The sequence below is a fragment of the Perognathus longimembris genome, chromosome 3 (genome assembly GCF_023159225.1).
Source record: "Perognathus longimembris pacificus isolate PPM17 chromosome 3, ASM2315922v1, whole genome shotgun sequence".
Taxonomy (NCBI): Eukaryota; Metazoa; Chordata; class Mammalia; order Rodentia; family Heteromyidae; genus Perognathus; species Perognathus longimembris.
In genome coordinates, this window is record NC_063163.1 from 110,051,129 (window position 1) to 110,067,796 (window position 16,668).

Consider the following 16,668-nt stretch of genomic DNA (forward strand, 5'->3'; position numbering starts at 1 on the left):
CACTAAGCGGGGTTAAGCAACCATATAGCTCTAAAGACATAGGTTTTTTTCATTTTTTTCTTTTTTGAATTTCCTTATTTCCAAGATCTTAAGGGTATGCTATCTAATATGAATAACTGGCTGTCTTCATGCTTTCTGAAGGTACTTAAAGTCTACATCCAAAAGGATTATCTTCCTGCAGTAACAGAACTTTATGGTTTAGATCCTTTATATACATCATTCTTAAACTGCAGAACAGACCAGATCAGAGCAGGTATGCCCATTTGACAAGTGAGGAAATCAAATGGAAGGGCAGGTTAAATGGCACCCATCAGTAGTAAATGTCAGAACTACATAATTCTTAGAGTGATACCTCAACTTTTACTACTTCCTTTCAGTAGAGCTCATGTGCTAAAATCCTAAGCCACTATTGGTAAATATTTTTTAGAAATTCAATTAAGTTGAAGAGGCTTTTTTTTCCCCTTATAAAAGTAGGGATGGCTTAGCTTAAGGGTTGTTTTGAAAAGGAAATAAGTAATGTATGTGAGACACATAATTCAAACTTGTGTGGTGGGGCCCTGACCCCATGCACCACAACAGCATTTTCTCCCAGGCTTTGTAGTGATCTCTTCTATGAATATATCACTTGAAATAATAATCTTCCACAGAGACAGTATAGGAAAATTTATTTCTATGGTAGAAGCATTTATTGTAGTAATAGAAAAATAACACTATTTCAAAATCAAGGTTAAGTTAGCAGAAGTCTCCTTCCTCTTCATACTCATACTTGAATATCACCATGATTTCAAACCATCCTTAAATTAACAAGGAACAAACACAGAATCAAGATAGTATGACAAGAGAAATATTAAAGCTACTTCTCAGCCCTGGAAATCAGAAAACACAAAGTGAACTTGTGCAGCCATTTCCAACTTCGGTGTGCATCAGAATCACTGCACCTGGGGAGGAACTGCCAGCAGCAACCCAAAGGCAAACCACCAGGCTGTGCCAGCCTGCGGCTTCAGAAATCTAAAGGGACTGCGTCGTCAACTTTGTTCCTCAGGGAGGTACAAAGACAAAATACACTGCAACACCGAAGATCAACCATTTCCTCACTGTGTGACTTCTCTGAGTTTCAAATTCAGGAATAACAACTATTCTTAAGAACTGTTGCACAGGACAGAGTAAATAGTGCATGACAAGTGTTTCCATAACAGAGCTACTACCATTGCTTCATTCTCACCCACCTCCTACTCCCAAAGAGCTAATCTTTATTTCAAAAGTCAACCAACCGCTCACTGGGCTGGAGCTCACTGACTACTGGTATTATTCTTACAGGTACATTGTCTACTTCCTTCTGTCATTCTTTTACAGAAGATTTAATACATGACTGACATGACACATTTTGTATTCAAACTAATAAGACAACAGGCTCAAAGAAGAAAGGGAACTAAAGCTTACAAATTGTGTTGCTTGTAAAGCATCAACAGATGAACTACTTTTCAAAGTGGCCACTTTAGGCAATCTCAAATGATCCCTGTACTGTTTTCTGTATCTCAGACTATTTATAGATGGAAACATGGGAATAAAATATCTATAATCTTCATCAATTCCTATATTTAACATACTACACAGTTATGTTTCATATTTTTTTTGGCCATTTAAGTATCTACCCACATAAATATCTGAGGTTTCAACATTCTAAAACTATAAAACATAGCTATAGAGGTGCACAGTTAGGCTAGGATAGCGTTTCTCAAACTCAGCACTAATGACATTTTGGTTGTGTAATTCTGCACTATGTGACCCACATATTACACATTACATGATGTTTGGCAGCATCTGTTGCCTCTACATCCTAGATGGCAGTCACAAGCCACACAGCCCTCCAACCAAAATATCCTCCAGACATTGCATATGTCTTCTGGGGGCCAAAAGACATCAGGAACCACTAGACTAGAAACCTACATAGAAATAATTTGTACATTCTGGGTGTACAGATAGCACAAGACTATGTGTAATATTACTAATGTAAAGAGATAAGCACAATAATACTCTGCTATTCTGTTTATGCTTGGGCACGGAGTGCTTCTATAATCTACTAATTAAGCATACAATTACCCACATGGAACTATCTTTTCCCTACTGAAAACACTGACAGTAAGTAGGACAGGGAGAAAAAAAAACAAAAACAAAAACACAGATAATCCCACAACCACTTTATGTCACCTGACAGGAGAAACACCTACAGTTTATAAACATTTGCTAACTGAAAGCCTAAGAAACAAAAATCAGTCACTGCAAGTGGCCTTCCTTCTGAATTCGAAGTCTCTCTTTCTCCACTTGTAAGCGTTCCTTCTCAATCTGCAGCTTCTCCGACTCAAACTTCAAAAACTGCAACCGATCCTTCTCCAGCTGCAAACGCTCTCGCTCCAGTTTCAACTTCTCGGTTTCTATGTCCTGCGGCGGAAGTATGGACTTTTCCCCTTGGCCAAGTTCATTTTCCAGACATGGCTTCTCAGAACTGACGATCTGGAGCCGCAGCTTCTCCCTCTCGATCTGCAGCCGCTCCTTCTCCAGCTGCAGGCGCTCGTGCTCCAGGTCTAGGTGCCGCAGCCGCTCTTTCTCTATCTGCAGGCGCTCCTTTTCCACCTGCAATCTTTCGGCCTCGATATCCAGTCGGCGTTTCTCCACCTCTAGTTTCTGTTTCTCGATGTTGACCAGCACGTGGGGCTCATCATAAGCAGATCTGGATGGTGTTGAATTAAGGGTGAAAAATTCATCGATGTGGGGGAAATCCGGAAGCTCGGGTTCCCGCCTGGAATCTGGGATGACGGATGACAACATTTCTTCCTCTTCTTCAATCTCAAACTATGAGAAACGGGGAAAGAGGCTTTTAGTAGTCACTTCTACTTCATGGTTTCCAATTCCCCCAAATATCTCCTAACACTTTCAGTATTGTTTCAGTACACAAAACCATTTAATTTAAATTGTGAGAACATTTACATGAACTACCTGAAGTCACTAATATGTAACAATTGATGTAATGAAGTGGAAAAGAAAACAGAATGATCTTGTGATAGGCTACCTTTAGATAAGTATAAAAATATGTAAACATTGCCAGGTGCTGGTGGCTCAGGCCTATAATCCCAGCTTCTGAGTAGGCTGAGATTTGAGGATCATGGTTTGAGGCCAGCCCCGGCAGCAAAGTCTGTGAGACTCTTTATCACCAGCTAATCACTGAAAAAGCCGGTGCTTTATCTCCAACTAATCACAGATAAAGGTGGTGCTGGGTCTCAACTGGTAGAGTGCTAGCCTTGGGCAATAAGAGGAACCCAGAGACAGTGCCCAGGCCCGGAGTTCAAGCCTCAGGACTGCAAAAACAAAAAAATGTGCAAACATCTTAACTGTGTCTGGACTCTAAGCTCCCACATCAGAGTTGCAAATGAATAATACTTACCTCTGGACTTTGGGGGTCCCTTTCTTCCTCTTCCACTTTGACTTCTGTTAAGGACCCACCTGCATCTCTGAAATCTGCCACATTCTGCCAGTCAAAATTGGCATCATTTCGGAAGGCAATCTTCTCATCAATCTCTTCAGTGAGAGAGTCATCTAAGTCAGACGTGGGGAGGGGAAACCCTGAACCCACCAATTTAATGTTTGCCTTCATCCTCTTCCTCTTCATAAGTGCTCTCCAGTCGAGGTACCGCCTCTTCACTTCCGTCCCAGTCCTCTGCTCGCCTTCTCCCACGGCATTCACGCACTGCGCGATCTCCTCCCAGGCCATGCGCTTCATCACGTTGATTGTTGTGTTCAGCTGCTTGGAAAAAATGACTTCTTTCCTTTTGGTAATTTCTTTCAAAAGGGTCTGTGTTTCTTGAACACTAAAATTGCTTTTCCTTTTTCTCTTTAACTGCTTCATATTTTTCTAATTTCAATGCAATATAGCAAGAAAAGATGAACAGAGAACTTGAAAAGTGCTACAAAAGCACAAAACCCACGCGCAAGCCCTGCTGGCCCTGGCTCTGGTCACTGTGGTCCACTCATGCAGCAGCGGAGGCGGGCTGGGTAATTCCTAAATGGAAAAAGTACAACAGGATCATCATTTCCGTAACACTCTTGAACCCAAGAAGCCTGACAATTTTTACGAAGAAAAAAATCCTCTACATAGCTCAAATGTGACACCTCTATCTTTGCCATCACCGCCAGAGCCTAAGCTGCCATGTTTTCTTTTCACTGGGGACACCGCAGAGCTTCTTCATTGACACAAACCATTGCTCCCGCTCCCCACAGATTTGTGCTGACTCCTCCAACACTGGCCTTCTTGGATCACCCATCCTTGATAAACTCGTGTACCCATCTATACTGTTCTCTCTGTATAGAAAACAAACTGTTATCTTCTTGGCCTACTTGATTCCTATTCATCTTTCAATCCAAAGAATAGCCAACTGTTTCTCAGTGAAGCTTTTCCTGACAAGCCAAGTTCCTCTAGCATAGTCGCTTGCAGTTTTCCTACACGTTACCCATTGCTAACATGGATCAGGGTGTGTCTCTCAATGAACGCTTCACGGGGTGGCCACGGGTGTTCTGCTCGACACCCACTGCCAGGGCGCAGCACATTTTCTGAGACACAAGGAGCACACCATAAATATATGTTAAATAGATGAGTCAATATACTGAAATGGCTATTTGAAATATTCAGACAAAAATAGAATAATATTATAGAATTGTAAAATAATACTATAAGATCCTGCAAGACTGCTATACAAAATTAAAACACAGAAACTAATTTGACACAATGTAGCCTGTTTAAAGAAATGGCAATTGCCTATGTTTTATTACTTCATAAAACTCATTTTTATACTAAATCAGTTGATTTCAGATAAAGTGATTTAGGTTAAATCAAATTGATCTTAGATAAAAGAATTCAGATACAAACATGTCCACAAAATAACATACCAGTCAATATAAAAAACAACCAAGAAGATGCCACAAAGGCTGTTAAACTAACTTATACTAGAAAATAGCCTTATTGCAAAAAGAAAAGGAGGGGAAGAGGAGGGAGAAGGGAGGAGGGAGGAGGGAGGAGGGAGGAGGGAGGAGGGAGGAGGAGGAGGAGGAGGAGGAGGAGGAGGAGGAGGAGGAGGAGAGAGGAGGAGGAGGAGATCTAAGCATAGGGTCTTTCTTTCCTCCACCACCCACAAAAAAAAACAAAAAAGGTATTGCATATCATTATTGTCTCATAATTCTGGCCCTAGGAAGCAGCTGGCTCTTCTAGGGATAGGAGTAGGATTCTCAAGGTTGGGAGAGAGCCAGTTATCAGACTCTGAGCATTCCTTCAGGAGTGGCCCCAATTTTACCCCATTCCCTCCTTAAAAAAAAAAAAAAAAAAAAAAAAACAGTCTTGCTGTCTAGCTGAGGCTGACCTCAAATTAAAAAAAAATTTAAATCAATATAAAAACCTTACCTCAAGTACAGAGCAAATGTTTTCTGAAGTGATGAAAGTATTATAAAGATACAATTTAAATTGGCAAGAGCTTTTCCCCCCCACCACCCAGCACCCAATGTACATTTCCTGGTTTGCTACCGCAGTTCTTCCTCCCTGCAGACACCACATCTGTCCCTTGACAGTACATGACTTCATCTTCTGCCACTAGGAGAAAATCAAATTACTGAGTCATGACTCAATATTCATTCCAATCTTCCTAATGCATCTTCCCAAAATGCAATGGCTAGCTAATAGGAAACCACTTCCCAGTTCCAAGGCAATGAAGATTGTGGATGTGTATGATAGTCTACCAGTCAGATGCACTTGAGTAAGACCTGATATTGAGGCAGGCATGAGAAGTATCTGTTTCATCACCTCGAACCAGCGCTCCTAATATGAAACAAAACCAAGTTGAAAGGTATACTGATTTCTAATTAATGCTTTGAATTATCTGCTTTTCTTTAAAGAATTTATTTAGCAGTAATTAATAATGTTCTGGGCTAGCTTAATTGCAGAACTGAAGACTGTGATATTAGCAAGTCACTATTAATACTTGCAGTCATGTGAGAACAAAGTTCAAAAAGTCCTATGTCAACATTTTAACATAAATCCTGAGTGAGATTGCCAGCTTTCGGGCAATGCTTATGTTATAGGGTCATCAAAGGCAAACATTTCGGAAACTCATGGGGTAGGACCTAGCAATGTATGTCTCAAGAAACCCATAGATGACTGCGATGTATGCTAAAGTTTGAGAATCTCTATGCTAGGCCCACATCAGTAAAACAGCTGCTCCACACCCCCGCCTCTCATGCCTACCTTGACTTCAAGTCTTCCACAGTGCATCTAATTGGTAGATTATGAATCACATCTAGCATCCTCATTGCAATGAAACTGGGAAATGTTTTTCTACTATCTAGCCTTCACATTATGAAAAGATATACAAGGAAGAATAAATGTTAAGTCCCAAGCAAGAACTTAATTTTCTCCTCAAAGCAGAAAATGAGATCATCTGAAGAAAAAGTCCCAGTGTCTTGCACAGTATAGCTCACGGCATTTTATACATATTAACTCAACTGGGAGAAAATTGGGACAAAGGGTAGAAAATCTCTTTTAGTAAGAAAAGAGAGATTAAAAGTATGTTGCAGTAAACAAGGAGCCATCAATAGTGAAATATCCACAAACCATGTTTTCTGACTTCAAATGTACTCAATGATTGCTTCCAGGGACTGACCCTTCTCCCTTACAAAATGACAGGATGGGATGAGATTGCTATAACCTTTTCCAGGGCTATCACTGATAAACTTTTCCAACAACAAGAATAATACCAAGTTTCAATTCCTGCTACTTGCTACCCACCACATAACTAAATTAGCTATACCAGGCTATTTATAAAAGAACACTGAAAGACAAATTTGCACAAATCACAGCTATTTAAGTAACAAGATATATATCCAAGTTCTGTTATATCATGTATACCTCAAGCTTATTAGCTGCTTCTGATAGCTAAATCTTAGAAATGCTGTGAAGGTAACTTCTCAGATATTATTTAGCCATTTTTCCAAGAGTGGATAGATTCTTATCTATGTGGAAGGTTCAGAAGAAATTCCATACATAGGCAGAAATATCAGAGCTTCAACTGACATATTAAGGAAATTCTTTTTTTTTTTTGCCAGTCCTGGGCCTTGGTCTCAGGGCCTGAATGCTGTCCCTGGCTTCTTTTTCCTCAAGGCTAGCACTCTGCCACTTGAGCCACAGTACCACTTCTGGCCATTTTCTGTATATGTGGTGCTGAGGAATTGAACCCGGGGCTTCATGTATACGAGGCAAGCACTCTTGCCACTAGGCCACATTCCCAGCCCTTAAGGAAACTCTTAAGAGACCAGACCTAAAGAATCCCTAAACAGAAATATATATGCATATACACATATGTATGTGGGGGGCTGGGAATATGGCCTAGTGGTAAAGTGCTCGCCTCCTATACCTATGTGTGTGTGTATGTATGTATGTATGTATGTATATACATTTCATACGTGATCTTAACCTTGTTTGACCTGCAAATGGGAGCAAAACAATTCTGGCTATTTCTTATAAATGCTACATTAAAGAAAAATGAGACTTAGCTGAGTGCTGGTGACTCCACTATATGTAATCCTAGCTAGTATGGAGGCCGAGATCTGAGGATGATGGCTGGAAGCCAGCCCAGGTAGTTAAGTCTGTGAGTTAATTAACTATTCTCTCTAATTAACTACTCAGCAAAAGCTGGAACTGGCTCTGTGGGTCAGTGTTAGAGCACTAGCCTTGAGCAAAAGAAGCTCAGGGACAGCACCCAGGCCCTGAGTTCAAGCCCCAGAACCGGCTAAAAAAATAAGTAAAAGAAGAAAAATAGAAAACTGAGACTTAAGGCCAATCAATCAGAAGTAATCAACAAATTAATAGCTATATAATGAGGTACTTTTTTTGTAGGACAGACCAAATAAAATCACCACATAACTATAATACTTTCTTTGCTTTAATTACATAATCATCCCAACAAAGACTTCTTGCACTCACTCTACAAGTCCCTAAAATACTTCTGGTTTGAAGCAGCCTGATTCATGAATGGATCAAGTAAACTCTTTAAAAAGTTGTGCCAATGTATCATGTAACACACATTTCTTTTCAAACACTTTTAATTTCTTCCAAGTTAGAATTTTTATTAGTGTAAACATATTTCTCTGGCATTTCACAATAGTTTCTTCTACCAATGCAAAAATTCAGCCAGTAAGCAAAGCTAAATTTAATCAGAAGATATACAAAAAGCACTTCCTATTATTGCTTGAGTTCTCTCTTTTAGAGTTAAAACTGGATGCTAGTTCTTTATTTCCAAACTTTAATAATGGCATTTTTATTGCTTTTTCTGTAAACTTTTTATTCCTTTGTTCGGTCTTTTTTAGCTTCCAGTCATCTTTGCTCTACTAACTTTGCATAAAAATATGTCCATCACCATGTCTTCTTATTTCTACATACACATGTGGAAAACCTCTCCTGAGTGGCCATTTGCTACTAAAATAGAGGTCAGAGGGAAATAAAAATTCTAAACACAGAAAATCAAGGTTGAAATAATCCTTGTCAATCTCACAAACACACACAAATAGAACTGCAAGAAAAATATTTCTATAACAGACCTTCAAATTTTCTCAAAAGACCTATCATGACACATTGAAATATCCACTGTATTGGAATGTACAGCCAGTGACAGCACGCTCAATAGTATCTTAGGGATTTGAATATAAATCCTTTTTCCATAGAATATAAGAAAACTGTAAATTAAAATGTCAATAAAAGAGGCAGTGGGTTAGAGGGCTAGGCATGGTGATAAACAAATACCTGTGGTCCTAGCTACTTAAACATGAGAGAATCATAGTTTTAGGTCAGACTAGACAAAAATTAAGACATCTTCTCCGCACCACCCACCCCTAATCTCAACAAATATACGAGGAATATGCTTGTTAGAATCCCAGCTATGAGGAAGAAATAGGTAGAGGATCAGAGGCCTCTCCCAGGCAAAAATGTGATACCTTACCTGAAAAAAATAACTAGACCAAAAAGGGTAGGGGCAGGTAGAGCACCTACCCCTAACAAGTATGAGGCCCTAACCCTGGCACTGAGAGCAGCCTAGAGAATGGGAATCTTCAGCTATATATCTGATAAAGGTCTAATATCTAGAATATACAAGGAGCTCAAGTAACTAATCCCTGCTCCACCCCTCCCCCAAATAATCAATAACTCAGTAAGTGGACAAAGGAGCTAGAGACTTCTCAGAAGCAGCAACAAGAATGGCCACTGAACACATGAGGAACTGCTCAACATCCCTGACCATAAAGGAAAGAGAAATCAAAACAATGAGATCCCATCTCACCCCAGAAAGATTGGCCATCAACAAGAATATGAACAACAAATGCTGGCAGGGATGTAAGGAGTTGGGGGAGGGGGAAGAAACTCTATAACACTGTTGGTGGGCACAAAAACTAGTATCATAACTTTGGAAGGGCAGTTTAGAGACTTCTCAAAACACTAAACACTGAACTACCCTATGATCCAGCAATCCCACTCTTGAGCATCTCCCCAGAAAATTACAAGTCAGGATACAGTAAAGAGACTTGCATGTCCACGTTCACTGCTGCACTATTCACAATAGCTACGCTATGGGAATGGCCCAGGTGCTCTACAATAAGATACATTAATCAAGAAAATGTGGCACGTATATACAATGGAATTTTACTCATCTATCAGAAAGAACATCATGTCATTTGCAGGGAAATGGATAGACCTAGAAAAAATTTAAGTGTTTTCTTTCATATGTGGAAGTTATATGTAAAATAAAAAACATACATAACATATACAGGGATATATATATACATATATATATATACACACACACACACAACTTGAGTAAAGAAAGGACTACATACTTAGGAGTCCAATGGTATGATGACAAACAATAAAATGAACATCAGGAAGTTGAAACATGTTCTGAGGGTGGGAGGGAACTAAGTGGGGGGCAAACGAATAAAGAAAGGGTGAGCAACAGCATCACTATATCAAAGGTACATTATGTAAAAACTGAACTATGTAACTTGAGGGTAGGGGTGACATGGGGAAAGATGGGGAGACCCATGGAAGGAGTGGCACTGATCAGGATGCATACATTCATACACTGACATCTGGAATTGAAACCCCTCTGTACAAAAACAAACGCTGAAAAACAAACGGGAAAAAAAGTATTGTGTGTGCAGTGGTTGTGACCAGACCCAATTCTATAGTGAGACACTGGGGAATTCTGGTTTTGCTATTTCCTAACAGTGGCCCTAGTGAACCTCCCTGTGTGAAATCCCATTTGTAAAATGAGAACACTGCTTAATAGAAATATTAAAAAGGAGTTAGTAAACTACACAGTAGTACCTAGAACTATGTATATATAGAACTATAACAAGAACCTAGGGCTTGTTATTATTGCGTCAAAGCCAACATCTAAATAATTTTGATAAAGGGAAACAAAAATCACAACAGTGGTTATTTATGCGCTGGTTGGGTAGCAGGGCTGCCATTCACTACTATTATTCTTTAAAACACACAAAGTTACAGTACTGAACCCATCTTCAAGGGTGGACTCTTAAGAGTGTTCACCCTTTTGTCATAGCAAGGCCTACTCATTCTTCAGCACTTGGCCTAAAAATCTCCTAACCCAAGATACCTTTACTATTCCCATCATCTAAGCGTAAAGTTGTTCCTCTGCACCTTCACGGTCAGGCTGGATTAGAATCACTTACTTTAAGAGATTAAAGATGAACACATTACTCCTACTAGCAAGTAATGTGTAATCTAGTAAAACACTAGGTGCATAAAGAAATGCAAATGGAAATAATTATAATGGAGTCTGTAAGCTAAAAGGTTTTATATACAAACTAACTAGGTTTGTATGCCAATTTTCAACCAAATTAAACTTTGCTCTTATTTACTCATCTGTGAGAATAAGAAATACAATATCACTCAATATGTTTAAGGATTAAGAGATAATCCAAATAATCTTATAATAACTAAGGTACAGTAAGCTCACAACAAATGTCAGCTGTTATCGTTACCTCTTAAGTACAATATCTAAGTACATCAGCAACTATATCTTTATTAGATGAATAATACAAGCAGTAAGAGGTACAATTAAAAAGTACTAATAAAATATCTTGACTGTCCAAAAGGAATATTCTTTGATGGGATCAGGAAAGCTTTTGAGAAGAAATTAACATTTTAATTGGTTTTATATAACAAATACACTAGTAAGGAACAGAAATCAAATGGTGAATTATTAGGAAGAGATGGAAAACTAGTTCAAGATCAACTATTAGCAAATTCTTAATGATGTCTTGGTGAGTTCCCATACTTTGGTAAGAAAATTACTAAGAGGAACAAATACAGCTGTGAAAGTTCACATAATTTTTGAAATTCAAGCAGTTGACCTTATCTATCCATGCACTTACTCTAATAAGTAGCAAAATGTAGCTGTAAAGTGACTGCAGTTGTCAAGAGAACCCTGCTTTATGAAGGAATTACCATCAGATTTTTCTACTCTTAAAAACCTGAGATCAGGGGCTGGGGATATGGCCTAGTGGCAAGAGCGCTTGCTTCGTATACATGAGGCCCTGGGTTTGATTCCCCAGCACCACATATACAGAAAATGGCCAGAAGTGGCGCTGTGGCTCAAGCGGCAGAGTGCCTTGAGCAGAAAGAAGCCAGGGACAGTGCTCAGACCCTGAGTCCAAGCCCCAGGACTGGCCAAAAAAAAAAAAAAAAAAAAAACTGAGATCAATTTAATACATGGATTGTGATAAATTTCTTGTTACATGCCAGAAATAGGAGTTCTTTTTCTTCTGTGTCTTAATGTGTTTTTAAAATCTTGACATTGTTGCCATTTACATGGCCTTTTTGTCACCAACAGTTCCTAACTCTATACTTTCTAGTTTTCAAAGTGGTGTCCCTTTGTCTGTGACTGATGTGTGCTGAGCTAATGAACTCTTTTGTTGACAAAATGCATTGGGGAACATTTCTCACCTCAAGGAAATTGATATTGGAACACATCTTACATTCCCTGTCAGTCTTGGCTTGATTGTATGAAAATTTTTGCCTAAAACATTGACATTTTTTCTAAGGGCCAGAAAATTGCAACATCGGCGTTGGTAGTTCTGCTCAAATGTTAAAAGCTAGGAAACATTCTAGGAATGTTTGTCTTTCTGCCTCCCTTTTATAGCTTGGTATCCGTGTAACAGAAGCTTGAACTGTTTTGCTAGCATTCTCCAATAATTTCTTTAAAAATTTTCTAAGCCGTTACTATGTAGAGGCAACATTCTTGATGCTGAGGATATAAATAAAGATAACATTTTTGATGCCATTCCTCCCCTGCTTTACATTTGATTGGAGAGCATCCCTGTCTTCATAACCAAGGGAATTCAATAGTTGCAACCTGCAATACTCATAGACCACCCATGTCCAATGAGAGAGAAGGGCCCCCTTTCCCGACCTTAGTTCCCCAAATTATTCCGTACTGCTGGAAATAGGAATAACAGACAGTTCACTTACATAATTCTTGTCACGGTGACGTGACGCCAATTATAATTGAGCAATTAAAAAAAAACAACCCTAACAATTGAGAATGAAGGTCCTCGATATTGCACATCCTAGAATTAAAAGGCCCGAGGAAAGCCAAGCAATATAATTGGGAATCGGGGGAAAGAAAGAAAAGAAGAAGAGAAGGCAAATCGATTCAGCAGGAGAGAAACGGCATCACCCATCTCTGAAACGTCCCCCAACCCCATCTCGGTTCTTCCCGGCAGTGCGACTCTCCCCTCCCCTGGAGCCTCACGGGGGATTCACTCGCAGAACGGCATGGTGGTTTCTGGAAGGGGGGGGGGGTGTTAAGGTAGACATGTGAAAGTTTGGGAGGTCCCCCTCATCCCTTTTCCCGTCTGCACCCCACCCCTGGGGAGAGTCCCGGGAGACCCCGTGCCCGGGCGCCGGGGTAGGGGACGGGGTGGGGGTGGGGAGGGGAGGGCCGCACCTGACGCCGCGCCAGGCCGAGCCGGGCCGGGCCGGGCCGGGCCGCAGTGGGGGTCGCGGCGCCCCGGGCACGCGATTCCGCTCAGGGAAGATCAAACGTGAGCTCCGAGACTGCGACCACAAACTTCCCTCCGGCTGTTCCGGCGGCCCCGGCGCTCCTCGGCCTCCCGGGATGGGCGACACCGCACGAGGGCCAATTCTCCACCAGCGCGGGCCTCCCGCGAAGCCGCCAAGCCCGCAGCTGCCGGGCGACCCCGCCGGTCACTGCCCCCCCCCCGCGCCCCCCCGCCGGGACCCTCCCTGCGGTGCAGGCACCCTCGGCCCGCCAGGCGGCCGCAGGCCTCGAGGCCTCCGCCAGCCCCCACACCACTCACCTGCGACCCCCGCGGCACCACCGCAAGATCGCCCCTAAGGGTGACAGTAAAAAAAAAAAAAAAATTAAAAAAAATTAAAAATTAAAAAAAAAGATGCTTCACTGATTCCCCGCCCACCAACTTCTCCCTCCTCCTACTGGCTAGAACGGATGCCGCTCACATAACGCGGCGTTACTCATTGGTCCGGAAGGTTTTGCCATTCTAAGTGAGAGCCCGCCCCAGGCCAGGCCTCACAATGGGAATCAAGTCCCAAACCGGTTCCGGGTTAATGCCCTGGACACCGCCCCCCACCCCCTTGTGATTCGCCTGCTGCCGCCCCGAGCTCAATCTTTGGCGAGTGGGTCTGTCAATCAAGAGGTTTCTAAGAAACGATTGGTCTCTAGCGATCTGCTGGCCGCACTGTGCCTCCTGATTGGGGGCATTGGTCGCTCCATCTCCAAACTCTACTCCTGCCCTTGACCCCCGAACTGTTAAAGGACACAAAGGTATTCAGAGGTTTTTGTCCTTCCAGCCGGGATGCAACGCCAGCATTGCCACTTCTTCTGACTTCAACCATTCCTCTGACCCTGCCTCCACCAAAGGTCATGGTTACTTCCATGAGACACTTCTCACCGAAGTTCTCAAGAAACATTCCACGTGCGGTTTCTTCCATGCTTTCCCTAATCAAGTGGCTCTTCTGGTTTTCCTCCACATGAGTCCTTTTCATCCCTCTTTGTTCGAGCCTCATTCTCTACCTTCTCCAGTTTTCCCAGTGACTTTGGTTCAGACCTCTCTTGACTCTCAACCTGAATGATATCAATAGCCTCTTAAAGATCTCCATATGCTTGTCTATTTGTCAAATTGTCGTCAAATGTGCTGCTGCTCCAATTTCCTCAGTGGAATCTCACTATCCAATCTTATGATGAAGTACAAACTCTTTACACAATTTTATAAAATCCTCTCAACATTTTCTTTTCTTCCCTTAGCCCAATGTTGTTGTTCCTACCAAGGAAGGATTTCTTCTGCCCCTTCTCTGCTAAGAGAAGGTTTCAGAAATAACTTTCTAAAGGAAGACTGCCATTTTGTCCATTCATCTTACCTCTATATCAGATTTATTCCTCCAAACTCATTCTTAAAAATCACTTATTCACACTTAGTGTGTGTGTGCGTGTGTGTATCCCTGACAAAGAAGCCCTTGAGCAACAATTTATGTCGTTTCCTGAGTGAACACTTGCTTCTTTGATCTCCCCACAGAATGGTTTTAACCTATACAAAGCGGCTTCTTTGTTAAGTATATTCCGAATATTCACTGAAAATTAATCCGGCGGTTTCATATGAAATGTCAACAGAAAAACATGCATAAGAACATTTTAGTGTGTGTGTGTGTATGCTGTTGTTGATTTTGATCTTATTGGGGAATAGAAAACTTCATTCACTGGCCTGTTCTCTTTCCACAACTAAAATAATTATTGAATTCTAATTTTGTGCAAAATATTAATCCAAGGACTTCATATATATCCATCTGTTTGACAGTTACAACAGCCCTGTGTGGAAGGTCTAGTATTCTGTACCAACTTTAGATAAGGAAGCAGAAGTAAATATGTTCAAGTATATTTCCAGGCTGAAAAATTAGTGATAGAACTGGAATTTAAACTCAGATCATCTGTGCATTGAAATTTCTACATACTTCACCATCACTCCAAATGGATGTGATTAATACCTGCAAGCTGGTTGCTTTGATAGTATTTAAACAATGTGAAAAGTTTTCTTGAAGTAGGACAACAGTAACACTTCCCATTCCCACACCCAATGCACTATTTTTTGCCTAACATTTGTTAGATTGTGCTGAAAGTTCCTCAAAGGCATGAACCTTGTCATTTGTCTTTATTTTATCCATAGGACTTAGTGCAGACCTTGTATTTAGTGTTTATCATCAAATAAATTTAGATTTCAAGTTTAGGAATGAATAATGATCCGGTAATTGCTTTGAATGATAGCCTTAGTGAATGAATCCATCCTGGTTTAGCAGCTGACTGGAAGCTACTTTAGCCTGTGTTGTTTTGCTTTTCCTTCACTTCCTTTTTTCCAAAGAGTGCTTCATTATATCCCTTCTATCCTGTCTGTAGGAAACATTCTTTATTTTTGTCTTATCCAGATTGTCTGTGGGAAGAAAAAGAGGCTGTGGACAATAACAGCAATACAAATGTGAAGAGGATCTTGAGGTTGCCTAGAAAGCTTGTCTTTTGTCACTCAATGTGCTTAACTTTTTCTTTTTAAAGGAAAGAGTTGTGGTTCCTGGCAAGGCTTTTTTTTTTTTTATCCAACTACAGAAGTAATAGAGAAATAGTTTCATGAAGAAGAAAGGAAACAATAGACAAAGAAAAAGTGGAGGAAAAGGTATATCACAAGATCCAGAAGTAAATGGAAGTTATTCCAATTTTTACCTACTGGTAGACACACATGTCTTTCTAACTTTTAATATGTTATACTGTTAGTTATAGACTCCCTTCATGCTTATATATGGACACTTTGACTCCCAGGTATTTGGTATTTTGCAGGTGGTCGTATGGGAGGTGACTCAGTGATGAGGGTCATGGATGGGATCCGTGTCCTTACAGAAGACAATCCATGGGCTCCTTTACCTTTCAGGCATGTGAGGAGACAGAGGGTGGGAAAGTCTAGCACGGTATCTGCCAGTACCTTGATCCAGGACTTCACAGACTCTCAAATTCTGAGACATAAAGTGTTGGTTGTTTAAGCCACTCACCCAGTCTGTAGTAATTTTTGTTATAACGAGATCAAAGGACTAAAGTTTATGATGTTAAAATTAACATTTAAGTCATAACAAATAAAAATTGGCTAGAGGGGGAATCATTATAACTAGTAGCTTTTTCAAAGTAGTTTCTAGCTTTCCTTTTTAAAAGGTAAATCAAAGGTCTTCTTACTATCATATTTTTACTTATAATCTAGATGCTTTCATTTCTGTCCTCAGGATGTTACAATATCATCTTAATTTGAGAAGAGAGAAAGTTCAAAGAGAGAGTTATGATTTGCCTAAGATCATGAGAAACCTGAGACTCCCCATCTGGGAGACAACGTCTCCAGTCTCCTGGATTCTGCTTCATGTTTTTTCTACTGTATACAATTGTACTTCTAAGAGTCACATTCTACACTTCAGATAACTTGTTCTTCTATATCTAATTATTTGATTTCTTGAACTTCATGAGTTCAAGATAGCACAACAGACCACCCCCATTTCCC

At 40.6% G+C, this 16,668-nt stretch overlaps 1 protein-coding gene across 3 annotated transcripts; it reads right to left on the reverse strand.

Moving 5' to 3' along the window:
* Window positions 1-666: 666 nt before the first annotated feature.
* On the reverse strand, window positions 667-13,538 carry Msantd4 (Myb/SANT DNA binding domain containing 4 with coiled-coils). 3 transcript variants are annotated; one of them, XM_048343763.1, is made up of 3 exons: window positions 13,429-13,538; window positions 3,440-4,054; window positions 667-2,850 (listed from the first exon to the last, which is right to left on the reverse strand). In XM_048343763.1, exons 2-3 carry the CDS (start codon window positions 3,899-3,901, stop codon window positions 2,275-2,277), a joined length of 1,038 nt encoding a protein of 345 aa, XP_048199720.1. In that variant the 5' UTR covers window positions 3,902-4,054; window positions 13,429-13,538; the 3' UTR covers window positions 667-2,274. The 3 variants fall into 3 exon arrangements, with proteins under 3 accessions (XP_048199720.1, XP_048199722.1, XP_048199721.1); XM_048343765.1 differs by lacking the exon at window positions 13,429-13,538 and adding an exon at window positions 13,056-13,074; XM_048343764.1 differs by lacking the exon at window positions 13,429-13,538 and adding an exon at window positions 5,550-5,706.
* Between the last annotated feature and the right edge of the window lie 3,130 nt (window positions 13,539-16,668).